This window comes from Vulpes lagopus, chromosome 7, assembly GCF_018345385.1.
Source record: "Vulpes lagopus strain Blue_001 chromosome 7, ASM1834538v1, whole genome shotgun sequence".
NCBI classification, from domain to species: domain Eukaryota; kingdom Metazoa; phylum Chordata; class Mammalia; order Carnivora; family Canidae; genus Vulpes; species Vulpes lagopus.
This window is the reverse complement of record NC_054830.1, coordinates 26196003-26213084: the sequence shown is the minus strand read 5'-3', so window position 1 is coordinate 26213084 and position 17082 is coordinate 26196003. Positions and strand designations below refer to the sequence as shown.

Here is a 17082-nt window from a genome sequence, read left to right as displayed (position 1 = left end):
CAAATCATCAGACCAGAATAACTCCAGGAGGAAACCCGTCCAGGGAGAGCCTGCAAGAGGGGGGAGAAAGACAATTTGCTGCCCCACGGCTGAAGGGCTGGAGAAGATTTGGCATCATGGCCCCACCTGGCTGGGCTCACAGGGACTGACCCTGTTTTGGAAAAACCTGACGCTGGAAGGAAGTGAGGAACAAAATATTTGTCTCAAGGAGGGCTATTCCAGGATCCTCATGCCACAGAGCTGGGCACAAGGAGCAGGGTGCCTTTGCCTTCTCATCCAGGCTCTCATGCTGTACCCTGTTTGTACAGAAAGGGAAACTGAGGCACCCGGGAAGAAATGGACATAATTCACTTACATTTCCAAATAGCTGTGAGGAAGTTAGGAGCACAAGTTTCAGAGTTAGCACACTTTCCTGGGTGCCTGTGTCACTTACCACCAAGTGACGACCTCCCTGAGCCTGTTTCCTCATCTACAAACTGGTAATAATCAGCAGCATCCAACACAGACGTTTACTGTGAGGATGGACTGAGATGCTGTATGTGAAAGATGTTCACCTGGTGCCTCGAACAAAATGGCTGTATAATGCGAACTCTGGGTGCCAACAGCCACACTGTGTCCCAGAAGATGAGGGACCCCCACAGACCTGAGCCCTGCCACCACAGGATCCAGGGGGCCTTCTCCACTCCCAGTAGTCAGAGACCAACACAAGACGTCAGAGCTGAATTCAGGGCCACATGGAGGTCAGGAGCAGAGCTAGAGAATGTGTTCTGATGGCTGCTGGGCCACAAGCATCCCTGAGCTGGGAGGTGTAGTGAATCCCCCTCTGGCCTTCGAGGAAAGGGAGTGAGACAGGGAGCTCTGAGGATCTGTCCTGTGTGTGTGGAGGGGGGGGGGTGCTCCCCACAGATGCAGAAATAGTCATGCTGGGAGGCCAGGGAAGCCACATGAGCAAGGCCAGCGAGTGTTCCTGTGGACAGGACTGTGTGGTTACAGCCCCAGCCCCAAGCCACCCTGGAGGCTGCCCACTAGTGACGACTATCACATCCCTCCCAACAAGCTGTGGGCTAGAAGCGAGGATGTTGAATCATGTCTACTCTGTGACTGAGACATCCCTGCCCAGAGAGACTGAGATTTTGCCCAAGGTCACACAGCAGCGCTGGCTGCCCAGAGCACTGGCCGCAGCCTTCTAGACTCCAATAGTGGGGCTCACCCCCTAGGACTGTCTACAGCAGAGCCTGCCTCTTGCTTTCCTGCCACACCTCTCAGGCCCCCCATCAGGGTGCTGGATAAAAGTGCAGATTCCCAGGCCTTACCCCTAAAGAGTCTGTCTCTGGATGGCTAAGTTGAGCCCGGGAAAGAACATTTCTAACTTTCTGTCCCAGTAGACCCACTTTGGGAAACGTTGCCATGTAATCTTGCAGCATGATCTCACCATTTGATCATTGCATGGATTCACACATGGTGTACAGTGGTCCCCTGAATTGGTCCAAGGTGTGGGCCTTAGTCTGGGGCTACAATATGGGGTCTCCTGGTGGAATCTCATGACATGATCTTATTGTGGGGATTTGGTAAGGACAAACAAATAGCCTTGCTATGTGGCCTTGTGACATGGCTTCACGGCTTTATCTCCTTGCTCTTCAGGTGTGCTTCGCCTCCTGGCCCTCATCTTTGCCCTGGTCACCACATGGATCTTTATTCGCAGCTATGTCAGCTTAGACATGAAAACTATCCGTCTGCCCCGCTGGCTGGGTAAGTGGGGCTCACTGCTGAGGGCAGGGACTGTAGACCAGGATGGAGCCAAGGATATATTCCTCCCTCCATCTGTGGGTGACCCATGAGATGGCCAGACATGGTAGGGTGTGGGCTGCCTTTGGGACATGGGGGTGGAGGCTGCCAGGAAGGCTGGAGCCCATGGGGAACAGAGAAGTGTTCCAAGGCCCTAGCCAAAACATGTGCCTGTATCAAGGGCCATTTTGGAAATGTGATTCCAAAAAAAAGAAGGACGGAGGGAGGAAAAAAAGAAGGAAGAAAGGGAGGAGGGAAAGAAGGGGGCCAAGAGAAACAAAACTCAGCATTGAGGGGCATCCAACTGAAGCTGCTATTACCTCTTCCTGAAACACTCTTTACACAGATGTCCCTGTAGCCAGTTCTTCTCCAACTTCAGGTCTCTGCTCAAATGTGACCTCCTCAGAGAGGCCTTCCTCAACAACCCCAGCTGCAGCCATGCCCCCTCCTCCTACTTGAGACCCTCATGTTAGCCTATTTCCTTCAGAGCTTCACTGTCATCTGTCATCAGGATGTTTATTTGTCCACTTAGTTGTTGCTGATCACCATCTCCTAGAATGTAAGCTTCTTGAAGGCAAAGATTTTATCTTGTGTACATCCATTTCTCTAGCACCTGGTGCAGAGCAGGTGCTCAGTAAAAAATTGATGAATTAAAGAAAAATGGATGGATGGATGATGGGTGGGTAAATGAATGGATGGATGGATGTATAGGTGGGTGGATAGATGGATGATGGATGGATGGGTGGATTGGTGGATGATGGATGGATGGATGGATGGATGGATGAGTGAGTGATGAATGGATGGATGGGTAGATGTATGGATGAGTGGCTGACAGATGGGTGAATGGTGGATGAATGATGAATGGATGGATGGACATGTAGATGGATGGATGGATGTGTGGAGGGGTGGGTGATGGATGAATGATGGATGGGTGGTAGATGGATAGATGAGTGGATGATGGATTGGTGGATGGGTAGATGAAGGATGAATGATGAGTGGATGGATGGATGCATAGATGGATGGATGGGTAGATGGATGAGTGGACGATGGATGAATGATGAATAGGTGGATAGACGGATGGGTAGATGGATGGATGGGTGGGTAATAGATGGGTAAATGAATAATATATGAGTGGATGATGGTTGAGTAATAGATACCAGTTACTTACATGAATAATCTCATATAATCTGCACAAATGGCCCCATGGTGTGGTTGTGGAATGGACTCATATGTGACCTTAGGGTGTGGTTTTATGTGTAGGCTAAAAAAAGAGAAGCTCAGGGAGCTTCAGAGGGATGAAGAAAGTTGCCCAAATTTCCCTTTTAGATGTCAGCAGGCATGGGAACCCAAGTCTCCCAGTTCTAAATCCTTTCAAAGGAAGGAAAGAAAGGGAAGGGACTTATGCTTCTTCATTTGTCCTCCTTGGATCAGAGAATGACCATCACTGACATAGTCAAACTAAGTAACCCCCAGTGGCCCAGGCTGGCTCACAGCTTCACAGCAGCAGGAAGCCAGTCACCCCACAGAGGGGTCTCTGAGATCCCTCACCTCATCCTTGTCATTCTTGTCAAGTATGGCTCACAGCCACGTCAGGATGAATTATATAGATGCATGGTAGCCACCATGACCCCAGCCCCAGGGCACTAATTTTATAGAGATGGACTTGGCTGCGCTGACAGCCTGGGAAGAACTGGGCCCATGTCAGTGTAGGAGGCTCAGGGAAGTGGAGCTCAGTGGTAACCTCTAGAAGAGAAAGCCCCAGCCTGAAATGAGAAAGAGAAGAGTTTGAAAGTACATCCCAGAACTCAGCTATCTGAAGTTTGATGAATCAACACCTCCAACCAATAGTCATGGAGCCACTTTTCTGTGTTAGGTCCCAGGGACCCCAAAATGAGAAACATGTGGTCCCTGCTCATGGTCTGAGTCGGGGAGACAAACAGACTTAATTACAGAATAAACAAAAATGAAAGTGATGATCCAGAGTCTTGAGAAATGCTTACGGTGACAGGACATGGGAAAGTGGGAAAGTGGGAAAGTGGCCATCAAAAGCCATGAATGTTCAGCCACTGAAAGGGGTAATATTCATTTTCTTCAGAGGTTCCTAGCCTGGCTGCACATACCCCCCACCTTGTTATTTAATGCATTAATATAGAAACATATATTACTGTAGCACAAATTTATGTTTTAATATTTTATTATTATATTGATATATAGTTGGTTTCCATTCTAATCTATTTTATTTTATGCATTTAATAACATGCTCTGTTAGAGTAGAAAGTGCTGTGTGTGTGTGTGTGTGTGTGTGTGTGTGAAGGGGTGGCAGCAGCAAGTGAGGGAGGGCTCCCTGACAGGGTGGGACCTTTAGAGCTCACTGCAGCGACCCCCACAGGAGGAGAATGCTTGGCCAGGCCAATGCCACGCCCCAGGCTCCAGCCCCCAGCAGGGGGGCCCAAAGCACTTTCCCTCTAACCAGAGTCTGTCCTCTCTCCAGCAGGTTTCAGCGGTGCCAAGAAGATCCGTGAGTATCACCCCAGCCCCGTCTTTGCCTCAGGGTGAGATTTCCCAGGGCTGCTCCTCCTGGCCCTGCAGGCCCTAGAAAAATCCTGGTGTCCAGAATCCGCCCCACTCTCCCCTCCCATGGCCCAACGGGGCCTTCTGAAGCCCCTGGGCCCTGTAGCAGTAGTGGCCTCCTCTCAGCCATTCAGACTGATACAGATGGTTCAACTGTCCATTCCGCAGCACCCCCACTCTGCAGTCTGGATTGCCTCCCTAGTCACAGCACCTGGCCCTGCACAGCCGCCTCCCCACTCTGACCCCCACTGAGTCTGAGCCCTGAAGATGGGCGCTGTGCTTATGATCATCATGCAGTGACCCCAGGCTTGGTTCACAGTACCTGTGCCAAAGTCCCAGGAGCCATGTGGGGCACTAGGTGTGCCCCCAGAGGAATACAGAAGGGGGTGCTGATTGTTGGGGTAGAAGTGCCAGATGTGCCAAGAGAGATGGGGCATAGTGTTCAGACTCAGAGGGCTACCCCTTCCAATGGGATGAGATCAGAGAAGGCATCTGGGAGGGACTGGCAAAGGTCTAGAGGCAGGAATGGGTGGGGGTGCAGGGGAGATGGTGGCTGGAGACTCATTCATGGAGAAGTGGGAATGCCGGACACTGCAGCCATCTGAGCAGGGCTTCAGCAAAGACCCCAGCACCCAAAGTCTGGAGACGGTGGGAGGGAGGGACTGTTATGATGACTGTAACAGTAGAATAATTAAGGACCTACTATGTGCCAGACACTGTGTTCAGAGCTTTACAGGCATCTCATGCAATCCTCACCACAACCTTGTGTGGATGCCAGAATTATCCCCATTTTACAGATGAGCAAACTGAAGCTCAGAGAAGTGAAATCTCTTGGCCAAGGCAGCACCACTGTACATGGTGGAACAGGGGTTAACCTCCAGTCGAGCCCAGAGCCCACCCTCTCAACACCTCCTTGCAAGAGGCAACATCTCCAAGTCCCCCCTTCTCCCACCCCAGCATAGTGACTGAGGGGGACATGGTGGTTCCAGGAAAAGAATTTTGAGCGGGGCATGGGAGCCCCAGTGCACTGAGGGATTACAGAGAGCAAAGGCCATATGCATCAACACCAAACATTGGCCCCACACCCTCAACTCCATTGACCTGAAGGCTCCTGAGTTGTATTCTGAAGTAGACGCAGAGTGTCACAGCATCTTGGTACCAAATAAACACTCTGATGTCACCTGCTGGGGGATGGCAAATCCAGGCCCCTGTGCCACCACCTGCCTTGGCTGCTCCCCTGGTGGACATGGCCAGCCAATCCCAGCACTTTCCCTCCAGGCCCAGAGGTAACCCCTACGGCTTTATCATTAAGCCTCTAATAGCAGATGTGCTGACAGTTCAGAGACAAGCTGTTTGACATCTTTAATCTAAACCAACTCCCTCATTTTACAGCTGGCAAAGGTAAAGGGAGAGAGATTTCTGGCACGGCACACCGCAGATCACTGAAGAGCAGCCCATATTTCCTGACTGCTCCCCCTCCAGTCCTCGGCTTCACACCCTCAGCAGCAGCACTAGGAGTTTCCAGGAGGCTTGGGCCTCAGGGTTTGAGGCAGCTGGTGGGGGCAACCCCCAAGCCCGAGCTCAGAGAGCAACTCCCCTGCCTCTTAGTGGCTGAGACCCCTGGACATCATCCCCTTCATCCAGTAGCTCAACCGTGAAGGCTGGATGGTCAGAAAATCAATTCTGGAAAAGCCTGCTTAAGCCAGTCTGTTGACACCAGGTTTATCAGACTTAGCTGCAGTTGATTAGGCTCTGGGCAAACTCTAGGGTAGTGTCAGGGCCACAGCAATCCTTCCAGCATAGGTGGGAACCTCTGGTCTCAAGAGCAAACTGGCCTCCCTGTGAGGGGTCAGGGGACCAGAGGTTAGGGCCCAAGGCTCACAGGAGAGGAGGACCCTTCCTCAGCCTCATCCTCAGCCTGGTCTTCGGGCAGGTGCTGGGCCTCCTGAGAAATGTCCTCTCCAGAAGGTAGGGAAGGGGAGTCGAGTCCATGTCTCCAGCCCTCTCTGTCCTGAGCCACAGGCCTAGACATCCACTCTCTCCTCAACAGCCCCTTGTGGGTGTCTCTGCTCCTGGCCCTCGCTCCAGTGACAATGTCCTGGTCTGAGCTCTGGTTATACCCGTCAGGTGGGTGTATTGAAACTCGGGGAGACACAGGGGCAGAGTGCCTAGGATAAGCATTCCACTCAGACCTCCAGGGCTGCCCAGTTGGCAAGGGTACCCTGATGTGAGCGGCGTCCACTCCTAGGAAGGAGCACCTTTACCTACTCAGAGGTGCCGTGGGCTTGCCAAATGTTGCTCCAGTGGGTTGTCTCCCCACCTCCCTCAGGGCACTTTTCCCTGATGCACAGAAAGACTCCCTAGAGGCTGGCAAGGACCCTGAAGATCCTAATCACCCTGACCACGTTGTTTCTCCCAGGTTGGAGCTCATCCCTGCCCAATGCTCCATGTGTTCATCAGTGAATATTTACTGAGTGCCCACTATGTGCCAGGCACAGCAGTTACCGGCACGATTTAATAAGATAATAAATGCAAAGTGCTTGCCACAGTGCCTAGCACACAGCAAGCCCTGGGCTTGTGCCAGTGCCCCGTAGGCAGCCTGTGGGTTTGCTCCCAGAAACGCACTGCAGTAGCTCAGCCATGTGCGTGGCTCGGGGTGGAGGAGAGAGGCTGCCGGCCCCGCTTCCCCTTTGCAGGTGAACTTTCTCAAGTCCTAAGTCCATGTTTACCCAATTCTCCCGACCGGTATTTTCCAAACTGTCAGGTGGTAAGAAAAAAAAAAAAGGCATTAATGTAAATTAGAACCTGCCAGGCTGAAAGCACAGGTGACGGATATCCCAGCTCAGCATCCGTTGAGGGCTGAGTAGCTGAGCAGCTGGGGACGTGGCGGGGGGATCCTATATACCTCTCCCACCTTTCACAGGCCTCCCCACTTTGCCCAGCAAGAACCACGTGGAGAGGACACGGGTCTTAATCAGAGGCACAGAGAGCCAGGCCCTGAGCTGGGGCTAGAGGCATCAGGAAACCCTGAAAAGACGCCCTCGGCTGCGTCTCTGGGGGGATGGCCCGAGGCACCCTGCGAGCTCAGAGGGCAGGTCCCTGGACCCCGCGGTGGGCCCAGGCGCCCTGGACGAGGCCTCTGTGCCGCTCGCCCCCCCTTCCCTCCCTCCCTCCTCCGGGGCCTCTTCCCCAGCTGCGCCCCTGAGGTTGCCTGTCCCCCCCACAGGGGTCGTGAAGACCAAGTGCGGCCTCAGCAAGCCCTGCCCTAACAACTTCTTCGCCTTTAAAATCAGCAGCGGAGCCGCTAACGTGGTGGGCCCCACCGTGTGCTTCGAAGATCTAGTGTAAGTTTCCTGCGTCTCCTTTCTTCTCCTCGGTTCATTGGCAGAGTCAGAGGCTGCAAGGGCGGGCCCTGGAACCAGCCCACACCTCCACTTGCTTCCTTTTACTCTGGAGGGATGAATCACAGATAACAATAATCCTTTTTTTTTTTTTTAAGATTTTACTAATTTATTCATGAGACAGAGAGAGGCAGAGACACAGGCAGAGGGAGAAGCAGGCTCCACGCAGGGAGCCCGATGTGGGACTCGATCCTGGGTCTCCAGGATCACGCCCTGAGGCAAAGGCAGACGGTCAACCGCTGAGCCACCCAGAGATTCCCACAGATAACAATAATCCCAAGAGCTTCTGCATCTCACAGCTCCTGCTAAATGCTCTAGAAACTTCCTCTCATTCATTCCCTCAGCCCTCCCAGAGGTGGGGCCGCAATGATCCCCTCTGTAAAGATGAGGAAATTGAGGCTCAGCATTACCCAGCTGACTGATGGAGAGTCAGGATTTCAGCTCCGGTCTGTCGGACAGCCAGGCTGCTGGGCTTCCTATAAGGAGGAATGCCTTTGGGGACAGTTCTAAATCAAGATCCAGGCGTCAAAGTTCAGATGCAGCAGGTGCCAGGGCCTCCACCCAGGTGAGGTGCAAGAGAAAGCACCATTATCCAAACCAGGTAGTAAAGGCCCTGGGGCAGTAAGTTCATCCTACAAAAGAAGCCAGAGACAGGTGTTTTGTTTATTTATTTTTATTTCTTTCTTTAAATTCAATTTAATTAGCATATACTGGGGGATCCCTGGGTGGCTCAGCGGTTTGGCGCCTGCCTTTGGCCCAGGGCATGATCCTGGAGTCCCGGGATCGAGTCCCGCGTCGGGCTCCCTGCATGGAGCCTGCTTCTCCCTCTCTCTGCCTGTGTCTCTGCCTCTCTCTCTCTCTCTCTCTCTATCATAAATAAGTAAATCTTTAAAAAATAATAATAACTAACATATACTGTAGTATTAGTTTCAGAGGTAGAATTTAGAGATTTCTTTGCATCCTCGCCAACATCCGTCGTTTCCAGACTTGTTCATTTTAGCCATTCTGACTGGTGTGAGGTGGTATATCAATGAGATTTTGATTTGTACTTCCCTGATGCCGAGTGATGTTCAGCATTTTTTCATGTGTCTGTTGGCCATTTGTATGTCTTCTTTGGAGAAATGGCTGTTCATGTCTTCTACCCATTTCTTGACTGGATTTTTTTTGTTCTTTGGGTGTTAAGTTCTTTATAGGTTTTGGATGCTAAAATCTGATGAGACATTTGCAGAGATCTTCTGTAGATTGTCTTTTGGTTTTATCAACTGTTTCCTTTGCTGTGCAAAAGCTTTTTATCTTGATCAAGTCTCAGCAGTTCACTTTTGCCTTTGTTTTCCTTGCCTTTGGAGACATGTCTAGCAAGAAGTTGCTGCATTCGAGGTCACAGTGGTTGCTGCCCGTGTTCTTCTCTAGGAATTTGATGGGCTCCTGTCTTATGTTTAGGTCTTTCATCCATTTTGAGTCTATCTTTGTGTGTGGTGTAAGAAAATGATCCAGTGTTATTCTTCGGCATGTGGCTGTCCAATTTTCCCAACACCATTTGTGGTAGAGACTTTTTTCCATTGGATATTCTTCCCTGCTTTGTTGAAGATTAGTTGATCATAGACTGAGCAGCCATTTCTGGCTTGTCTATTCTGTTCTATTGATCTTTGTGTCTGTTTTTGTGCCAGTATCATACTGTCTTGATGATTACAGCTTTGTAATATAACTTGAAGTCTAGAATTGTGATGTCACTAGCTTTGGTTGTCTTTTTCAATATTCCTTTGGCTATTTGGGGTCTTTTCTGATTCCATACAAATTTTAGGATTATTTGTTCCAGCTCTGAAAAAATATTGATGGTATTTTAATAGGGATTGTATTGAATGCATAGGTTGCTTTGGATAACACGGTCATTTTAACAATACTTGTTCTTGCAATCCATGAGCATGGAATATTTTTCCATTTCTTTGTATCTTCCTCAATTTCTTTCATGAGTGCTCTATAGTTTTCAGAGTACAGATCCTTTGCCTTTTTGGTTAGGTTTATTCCTAGGTATCTTATGGTTTTTGGTGTAATTGTAAATGAGATCGACTCCTTGATTTTTTTTTTTTCTTTCATCTTATTACTAGTGGAGAGAAATGCAACTGATTTCTGAGCCTTGATTTTATATCCTGCCATTTTGCTGAATTCCTATATCAGTTCTAGCAATTTTGGGATTGTCTTTTGGGTTTTCCGTTTGCGAAGAACGAGTTTGATTACTTCTTTGCCAGTTCAGATGCCGTTTATTTCTTTTTGTTGTCTGATTGTTGAGGCTAGGACTTCCAGTACCATATTGAACAACAGTGGTGAGAGTGGACATCCCTGTTATGTTCCTGACCTTAGGGGGAAAGCTCTCAGTTTTTCCCCCATTGAGAATGCTATTTACTGTGGGCTTTTCACATACGGCTTTTATGATACTGAGATATGTTCCCTCTATCCCTACACTGTGGAGAGTTTTAATCAAGAAAGGATGCTGTACTTTGTCAAATGCTTTTTCTGAATCTATTGAGAGGATCATATGGTTCTTGTCCTCATATTAATGTGACCTATGACATCGATTGATTTATAGATGTTGAACCACCCTTGCAACCCAGGAATAAAGCCCACTTGGTCATGGTGATTTAATCCTTTTAATGTACTGTTCGATCCTATTGGTTAATATCTTGGTGGGAATTTTTGCATCCATGTTCATCAGGGATATTGGTCTATAATTCTCCTTTTCAGTGGAGTCTTTGCCTGGTTTGGGGAACAGGGTAATGCTGGCCTCATATAAAGAGTTTGGAAGTTTTCCTTCCATTTCTATTTTTTAAAACAGCATCAGAAGAATAGTTTTTAATTCTCCTTTAAATAGTTGGTAGAATTCCCCTGGGAAGCCATCCAGCCCTGGACTCTTAGTTGCAGGGAGGTTTTTGATTACTGATTCAATTTCTTTGCTCATTATGTGTCTGTTCAGGTTTTCTATTTTTTTCCTATTTCAGTTTTGGTAGTTTATATGTTTCTAGGAATGCATCCATTTCTTACAGATTGCCTAATTCATTGGCATAGAGTTGCTCATAATATATCCTTTAATTGTTTGTATTTCTTCTGTGTTGGTCATGATCTCTCTTTCATTCATGATTGTATTTATTTGGGTTCTTTATATTTTCTTTTTTATAAGTCTGGCCAGGGTTTATCAATCTTATTCTTTCAAAGAACCGGGTCTCAGTTTTGTTGATCTGTTCTACTGTACTTTTGGTTTTTCTTTCATTGATTTCTGTTCTAATCTTTATTAATTCTCTTTTGCTTACTTTAGGCTTTATTTGTTGTTCTTTCTCCAGCTCCTTTAGGTGTATGGTTAGGTTGTGTACTTGAGACTTTCTTGTTTCTTGAGAAAGGCTTGTATTGCTGTACACTTCCCTCTTAGGACTGCCTTTGCTGCATCCCCAAGGTTTTGAACAGTTGTGTTTTCATTTTCATTTGTTTCCATGAATTTTTTTAATTCTTTAACTTCTGGTTGGCCCAATTTTTCTTTAGTAGGCTGCTCTTTAATTTCCATGTATTTGTGTTCTGTCCAAATTTCCTCTTGTGATTGAGTTCCAGTTTTAAAGCACTGTAGTCTAAAAATATGCAGGGAATGATACCAATCTTTTGGTACCAGTCTCAACTGGTCCCTGATTTGTGACCCAGTATGTGATCTATTCTGGAAAACATTCCACGTGTACTCGAGAAGAATGTATATTCTGTTGCTTTAGGATGGAATGCTCTGTATGTGTCTGTGAAGTCCATCTGATCCAGTGTGTCATTTAAAGCCCTTGTTTCGAGCATGAGAGACTCCTAACTCTGGGAAATGAACAAGGGGTAGTGGAAGGGGAGGTGGGCAGGGGGATGGGGTGATTGGTGATGGGCACTGAGGGGGGCACTTGACGGGATGAGCACTGGGTGTTATGCTCTATGTTGGCAAATCGAACTCCAACAAAAAATATACAAAAAATATATATATACAAAAAAATAAAAGTTGGGCTAGTAGGTTGTTTCAAAATTAAATAAAAATAAAGCTCTTGTTTCCTTGTTGATCTTCTGCTGAGATTATCTGTCCATTGCAGTGAGTGGGGTGTTAAAGTCCCCTACTATTATTATTATCAGTATGTTTCCTTAATTCTGTTATTACTTGATTTATATAATTGGCTGCTTCCATGTTAGGGGCGTAAATATTTTACAATTGTTAGATCCTCTTGTTGGATAGACCCTTCAATTGTGATACGGTGTCCTTCTCCATTTCTTATTACAGTCTTTGGTTTAAAATCTAATTTCTTTTTTTTTTAAAGATTTATTTATTTTTTTAATTTTTATTTATTTATGATAGTCACACAGAGAGAGAGAGAGAGAGAGGGGGGGGGGGCAGAGACACAGGCAGAGGGAGAAGCAGGCTCCATGCACCGGGAGCCCGATGTGGGACTCGATCCCGGGTCTCCAGGATCGTGCCCGGGCCAAAGGCAGGCGCAAAACCACTGCGCCACCCAGGGATCCCTAAAATCTAATTTCTGATATAAGGATTGCTAACCCAGCTTTCTTTTGATGTCCATTATCATGATAAATGGTTCTCCACCACCACCACCCACTTTCTTTTTTTAAAAGATTTTATTTATTTATTTATCCATGAGAGACCTAGAGGCAGAGACACAGGCAGAGGGAGAGGAAGGCTCTCAGCAGGGAGCCTGATACAGGACTCAATCCCAGGACTCTGGGATCATGACCTGAGCCAAAGGCAGACACTCAACCACTGAGCCACCCAGGTACCCCTCACCTCACTTTCAATCTGGGGGTGTCTTTGGGTCTAAAATAAATCTCTTAGATACCATCAACAGGTCTTTTTTTATACAATCTAATGCCCTGTGTCTTTTGGCCTATTTACATTCAGAGTAACTATTGAAAGATATGAATTTAGTGCCATTGTATTACCTTTAAAATCACTGTTTCTGTATATCGCCTCTGTTCCTTTCTGGTCTGCATTACTTTGGGGCTCTCTCTTTGCTTAAAGAATCTCCTTTAAAAAAAAAAAAAATCTCCTTTAATATTTTCTGTAGAGTGGTTTACTAATCACAAATTCTTTTAGTTTCTGTTTGTCCTGAAAGCTCTTTATCTCTCCTTCTAAATGACAGCCTTCTAAGTAAAGTATTCTTGGATGCATATTTTTCTCATTTAGCACCATGAATATATCATGCCAGTCCTTTTTGGCCTGCCAGGCGTCTATGGACAGGTCTGCTGCCAGCCTTATGTTTCTACCCTTGTAGAGTAAGGACCTCTTGTCCTGAGCTGCTTTCAGGATTTTCTCTTGAGAGAGGTGTTTTGTTTTATTTTTTTATTTTATATTTTATTTTATATTTTATTTTATATTTTATTTTATATTTTATTTTATATTTTATTTTATATTTTATTTTTTATTTTATTTTTTATTTTATTTTTTATTTTATTTTATTTTATTTTTGAGACAGGTGTTTAGTAGGGATTCTGAACCTAACTCCAACTCACTTAAGCAAAAGAAGAAACTTAGTGATTTACATATAAAAAATCCAGAGATATCAGGCTTTAGGACCAACTGGATCCAGGGGTTTAAACCATATCATCAGGGATCCCTCTCACACCATCTCTAGCCTTGTTCTCCTGTTAGATTTAGTTTTCTCAACAGTGAAGGAGGGAAACCACTAGCTGGTTGATATATTAGCCCAGGGTGGCACCCCACTGGGAAGAAAACTTTCCCATCCAAATCATCCCTGTAGAAGTCCCAAGACTGAGTTTAATTGGCTGGCCTGGGTTACATGACCATACATACCTGACTCAATCATGGTGGTCAGGGACACAGGATGCTCTACTACTTTTCCAGGCCTGGAAGACGGAGATCAATACCAAGAACTACCTGGTCTGAAAGTAGAGAAGGACAGTTTTCCCAAGAAACACTGGAAGACAGGCGTGTGGATGCTGCACAGGCAGCTGGACTCCACACAGCAATCCCAGACTCTGCAGGGTGGCAGCAACGCTCTGGGTTCAGCCTTCTTCCTGGCAGCCAGACCTCACTGCTTGGGGGAGGTGGGCCGGTCCCACCTCTAACACCTCAGATCCCCAGGCAGGGACCTTCCCTCTTTTCTGAGCAGATTGTTCCCATCCAAACATGCCAGGAGTATTCTTCAGAGAATCCAGCCCACCGCTCGTTTCCAGGAGAAAACAGATGGCCCAAATTATTCCGTGTGCTTCCTAATGCTTCTGCATAGCACCATGTGGGCCCTCTCAGAGCCACAGAGTCACAAAAGCAGAGTGTTCGTTCCACACTTGGGACCAACTGTTGTATTTTGTTTTTCTTCTTCTTTAGGATCATGAGTCCTGTGAAAAACAACGTGGGCAGAGGCCTGAACATTGCCCTGGTGAATGGTGAGCTGCTGATCCACATACCGCCACCCCCCACCCCAGAAAGCCCCTACATACTCTTCGTACTGGGAGGGGCAGTGGCACGGGGAGGTAGTAACACATTTATTCAACCAACACTGGCTCAGCCCCCATCAAGTGCCTGGGGACGTCCTGTAGTGTGCAGGAGGAGAAGCCTGTGGAGACAGAAGGTCTAAGAGACCTGGTCCTACCCATCAGAGTCCTGATCAGGCCTCTGCCATGTGCAACTATCCCAAGAGGGTACGCTCCTCCTGTGAACCATGACCCCGTCTTCAAGGTCACACAGCCTAAACCAACACACATGGAACCATGGGGGACAACTACCAACAACGTAAGATCCTGAGCTGATCACACACCTTCATTCATTCACTCAACAAAGATTAACAGCAGCTACTGTGGGCCAGGCCCTGTACAGAGCACTGGGGGGTCAGCCATGAACTAGAAGGACAGGCCCCGGTCTCATACTCCCTAGGGTGTCCAGGAAGTTGACAACCAATCCAACGTGGTTAGCATCTATGAAGGAGAAGGAAGCACAGCCCTGAGACCTGGGACACAGAGCTGGGAGCGTCAGTAGTCAGGGGAGGCTTCCAGAGAGAGGTGCTGGTAAGCCGAGGCCTGAAAGATAGGAGGGGTTGGCCAGGAAGAAAGTAGGAGAGGCTCCTTCGAGGCAGGGACAACAGTGTGGAGGGAGCAGAGAAGGGAGTGGGAAGAGGCATTGGGGGCCACAGAGGGTCATTCTGGCTGCCCTAGAGAAGCAGGAGTGACCAGTACAGCTGGGGAAGCAGGCAGGGGTGGCAGGGTGAGGGGTACCATCCTGCTATGAAATACGGGCTTGAAGCTAAGGACAATAGGGAGCCTGAGAAAGGCTTTATCAGGGCATGAGGGCCCAGCCCTGCATTCCAGAAACTTCCTTCCAGCTTGGAGTAGGGAGGCTGGAGGCAGGGAGATGTCGGGGGAGGCCCTCAGCCTCACTACCTTGCATCTCTAGCAGGGAACAGCTGCAGGCCAAGCCTGAAACAGGGACACATTTCAGGAGGGGATGGGTTTATAGGGACGGAGTAGGGAGCAGGTGCTCTGCCCTAGCCAAGACCCTCCCCTCTGCTGTCAGCTCTTAGATGGAGAACAAAGGCCATTTCCCTGAATTTAAGAGCCACTTCCCGGGACAAAGACTAGGGCAAGTAGAGAAAGGGCACAGCAGTCACTCCAGGAGGAAAAGGTGAAGCTTGTGTATGGCATGGCTGCGTGAACACACCTAGGGAGGGCCAGGGTAGGACTGGAAGCCTGGCCTGTTGTTCCAGGGGAGCCCTCTCCCTTCTGTCAAGAACCGCTGAGTCAGGGGAAAGGTCAAAGCCTGAAACAAAAATGGAGCCTCACCCAGAGCAGGAGGTCAGAAGGTAGCCCTGGCCAACTTCCTGGGAGCCTGGGAAAGTGGGGCCTGGGAGGGGCAGGAGGCCGAGCAGGGCATGGCACCTCCCAAGTCTTGAGAAGGAGAGCGAGGCTGGTTCACTCCATTGGTGGCCCCAACCTACAGGGAGGCCAGGCCAGCAGAAGACGGTGGGAGTCTCAGTCTACAGTGACTCTTCTACCCAATCTCCACTCCCCCCCACACCCTCCCCAGTGAGGAGGGCAGATACTGGCCGTGACTGCAGCCCATCTGGTGGAAACCTGCTGGCTCTCTCTTCCCTGAAATGGGCCACTGCAGAAGAAGACCCCCCCCCCCTTTGAACAGTCTCCCAGGAGACTGGCTCAGACTGGGGTGGCCTTCCCCGCTGCCTCACAACGCACAAAGACAAAAACAAGCACGAAGAGCTAAGGTTTACTGAGCACTCACTGTGTGCTCGCTATTTCCTTCAACCTCATCCCGGAGCTACGGTGGCCTGTGCACAGTATCCCCATGTTCCCGGTAAGACAATGGAGGCTCAGAGAGGTTAGGCAACTTGCCCAAGGTCACACAGCCAACAGAATCAGCTAGATTTGAACCTGGATCTGACTGACTCCAGGTCTCAATCCCTCAGCTGAACTGAACCTCCCTAAATTAAAAACCCCTGGAAGCATCTACTGCATGCCGGCTGTGGGGAAGTCCAACCAATCACTCCCAGGGCTTTATCTGTATAATGAGCCAGCAAGAATTGCTAAAGATTAGTGGTTCTCAATCTTTTAGGGGCAGAGATTCCTTTAAGAAACTGTTCGAACTGCACATTCTCCCTCTAATTCCAGAAAAATCTGCAAATGAACATGATCATGGTTTCGCGTGCATACAGACACACACCCCGGACCCCTGCTTCCAAGGCCCCTGCACTGGTGGCTCCGAGAATCCAGGAAGGGCTGCAGTGTAAACCCCCCACTCTTCCACCCAGCAGGGGAGCCTCCACTACCCAGGCACCTGTCCCCACTCTTCAGGGATCCACCAACTGGTGGGAGGGGGATGGGACCAGTGGTGAAAACGTAGAGCTGCCATCCCCTCTGCAACACCCCCATCTAGTGGCAGAGACGGGGAACTGCGACTCCCCCCAAACACCTGGTTCCCTGTAGGACTTAGAAACCTTTGCAAAAACCTACAAATGCAATTCAGATCACCGAACTCAGAGCTTTCCATACATTTAGCCCACTGCAAACCCCTTTGCCTCCAAGAGTCGGAGGACTCAAATTATAGATTTCCTTTTCAGGAAGGAACGATGATAATGATTGCAGTTATTTTTACCACTCTCCTCCAGCTAAAATTTATCTTGTATGTTGACTACCTATTTTAAAACCCATCTCCCTTAGTTTCCATAGCCCATTGTTCGGATGCCAAAAATTGAGGTCAAAATACCAAGTGGTGCGTTAGGAAGTGGCAAGGCGGAAGACAGACCCAGACTGGTTGGATACCATTCGATTCCAGAGATCCTCCACT

General features: G+C 48.4%; 1 protein-coding gene across 3 annotated transcripts in view; it reads left to right on the top strand.

Moving 5' to 3' along the window:
- Nucleotides 1-17082, top strand: part of FAM3D (FAM3 metabolism regulating signaling molecule D) — a 36998-nt gene that overhangs the window by 11561 nt on the left and 8355 nt on the right. For 2 of the 3 annotated variants that reach the window (XM_041762240.1, XM_041762241.1), the window contains exons 3-6: nucleotides 1642-1749; nucleotides 4277-4303; nucleotides 7583-7700; nucleotides 14116-14174. In XM_041762240.1, the coding sequence (XP_041618174.1) occupies nucleotides 1642-1749; nucleotides 4277-4303; nucleotides 7583-7700; nucleotides 14116-14174 (312 nt within the window). The remainder of the gene's footprint in view (nucleotides 1-1641; nucleotides 1750-4276; nucleotides 4304-7582; nucleotides 7701-14115; nucleotides 14175-17082) is intronic. The other variant, XM_041762242.1, reaches the window with a different exon arrangement.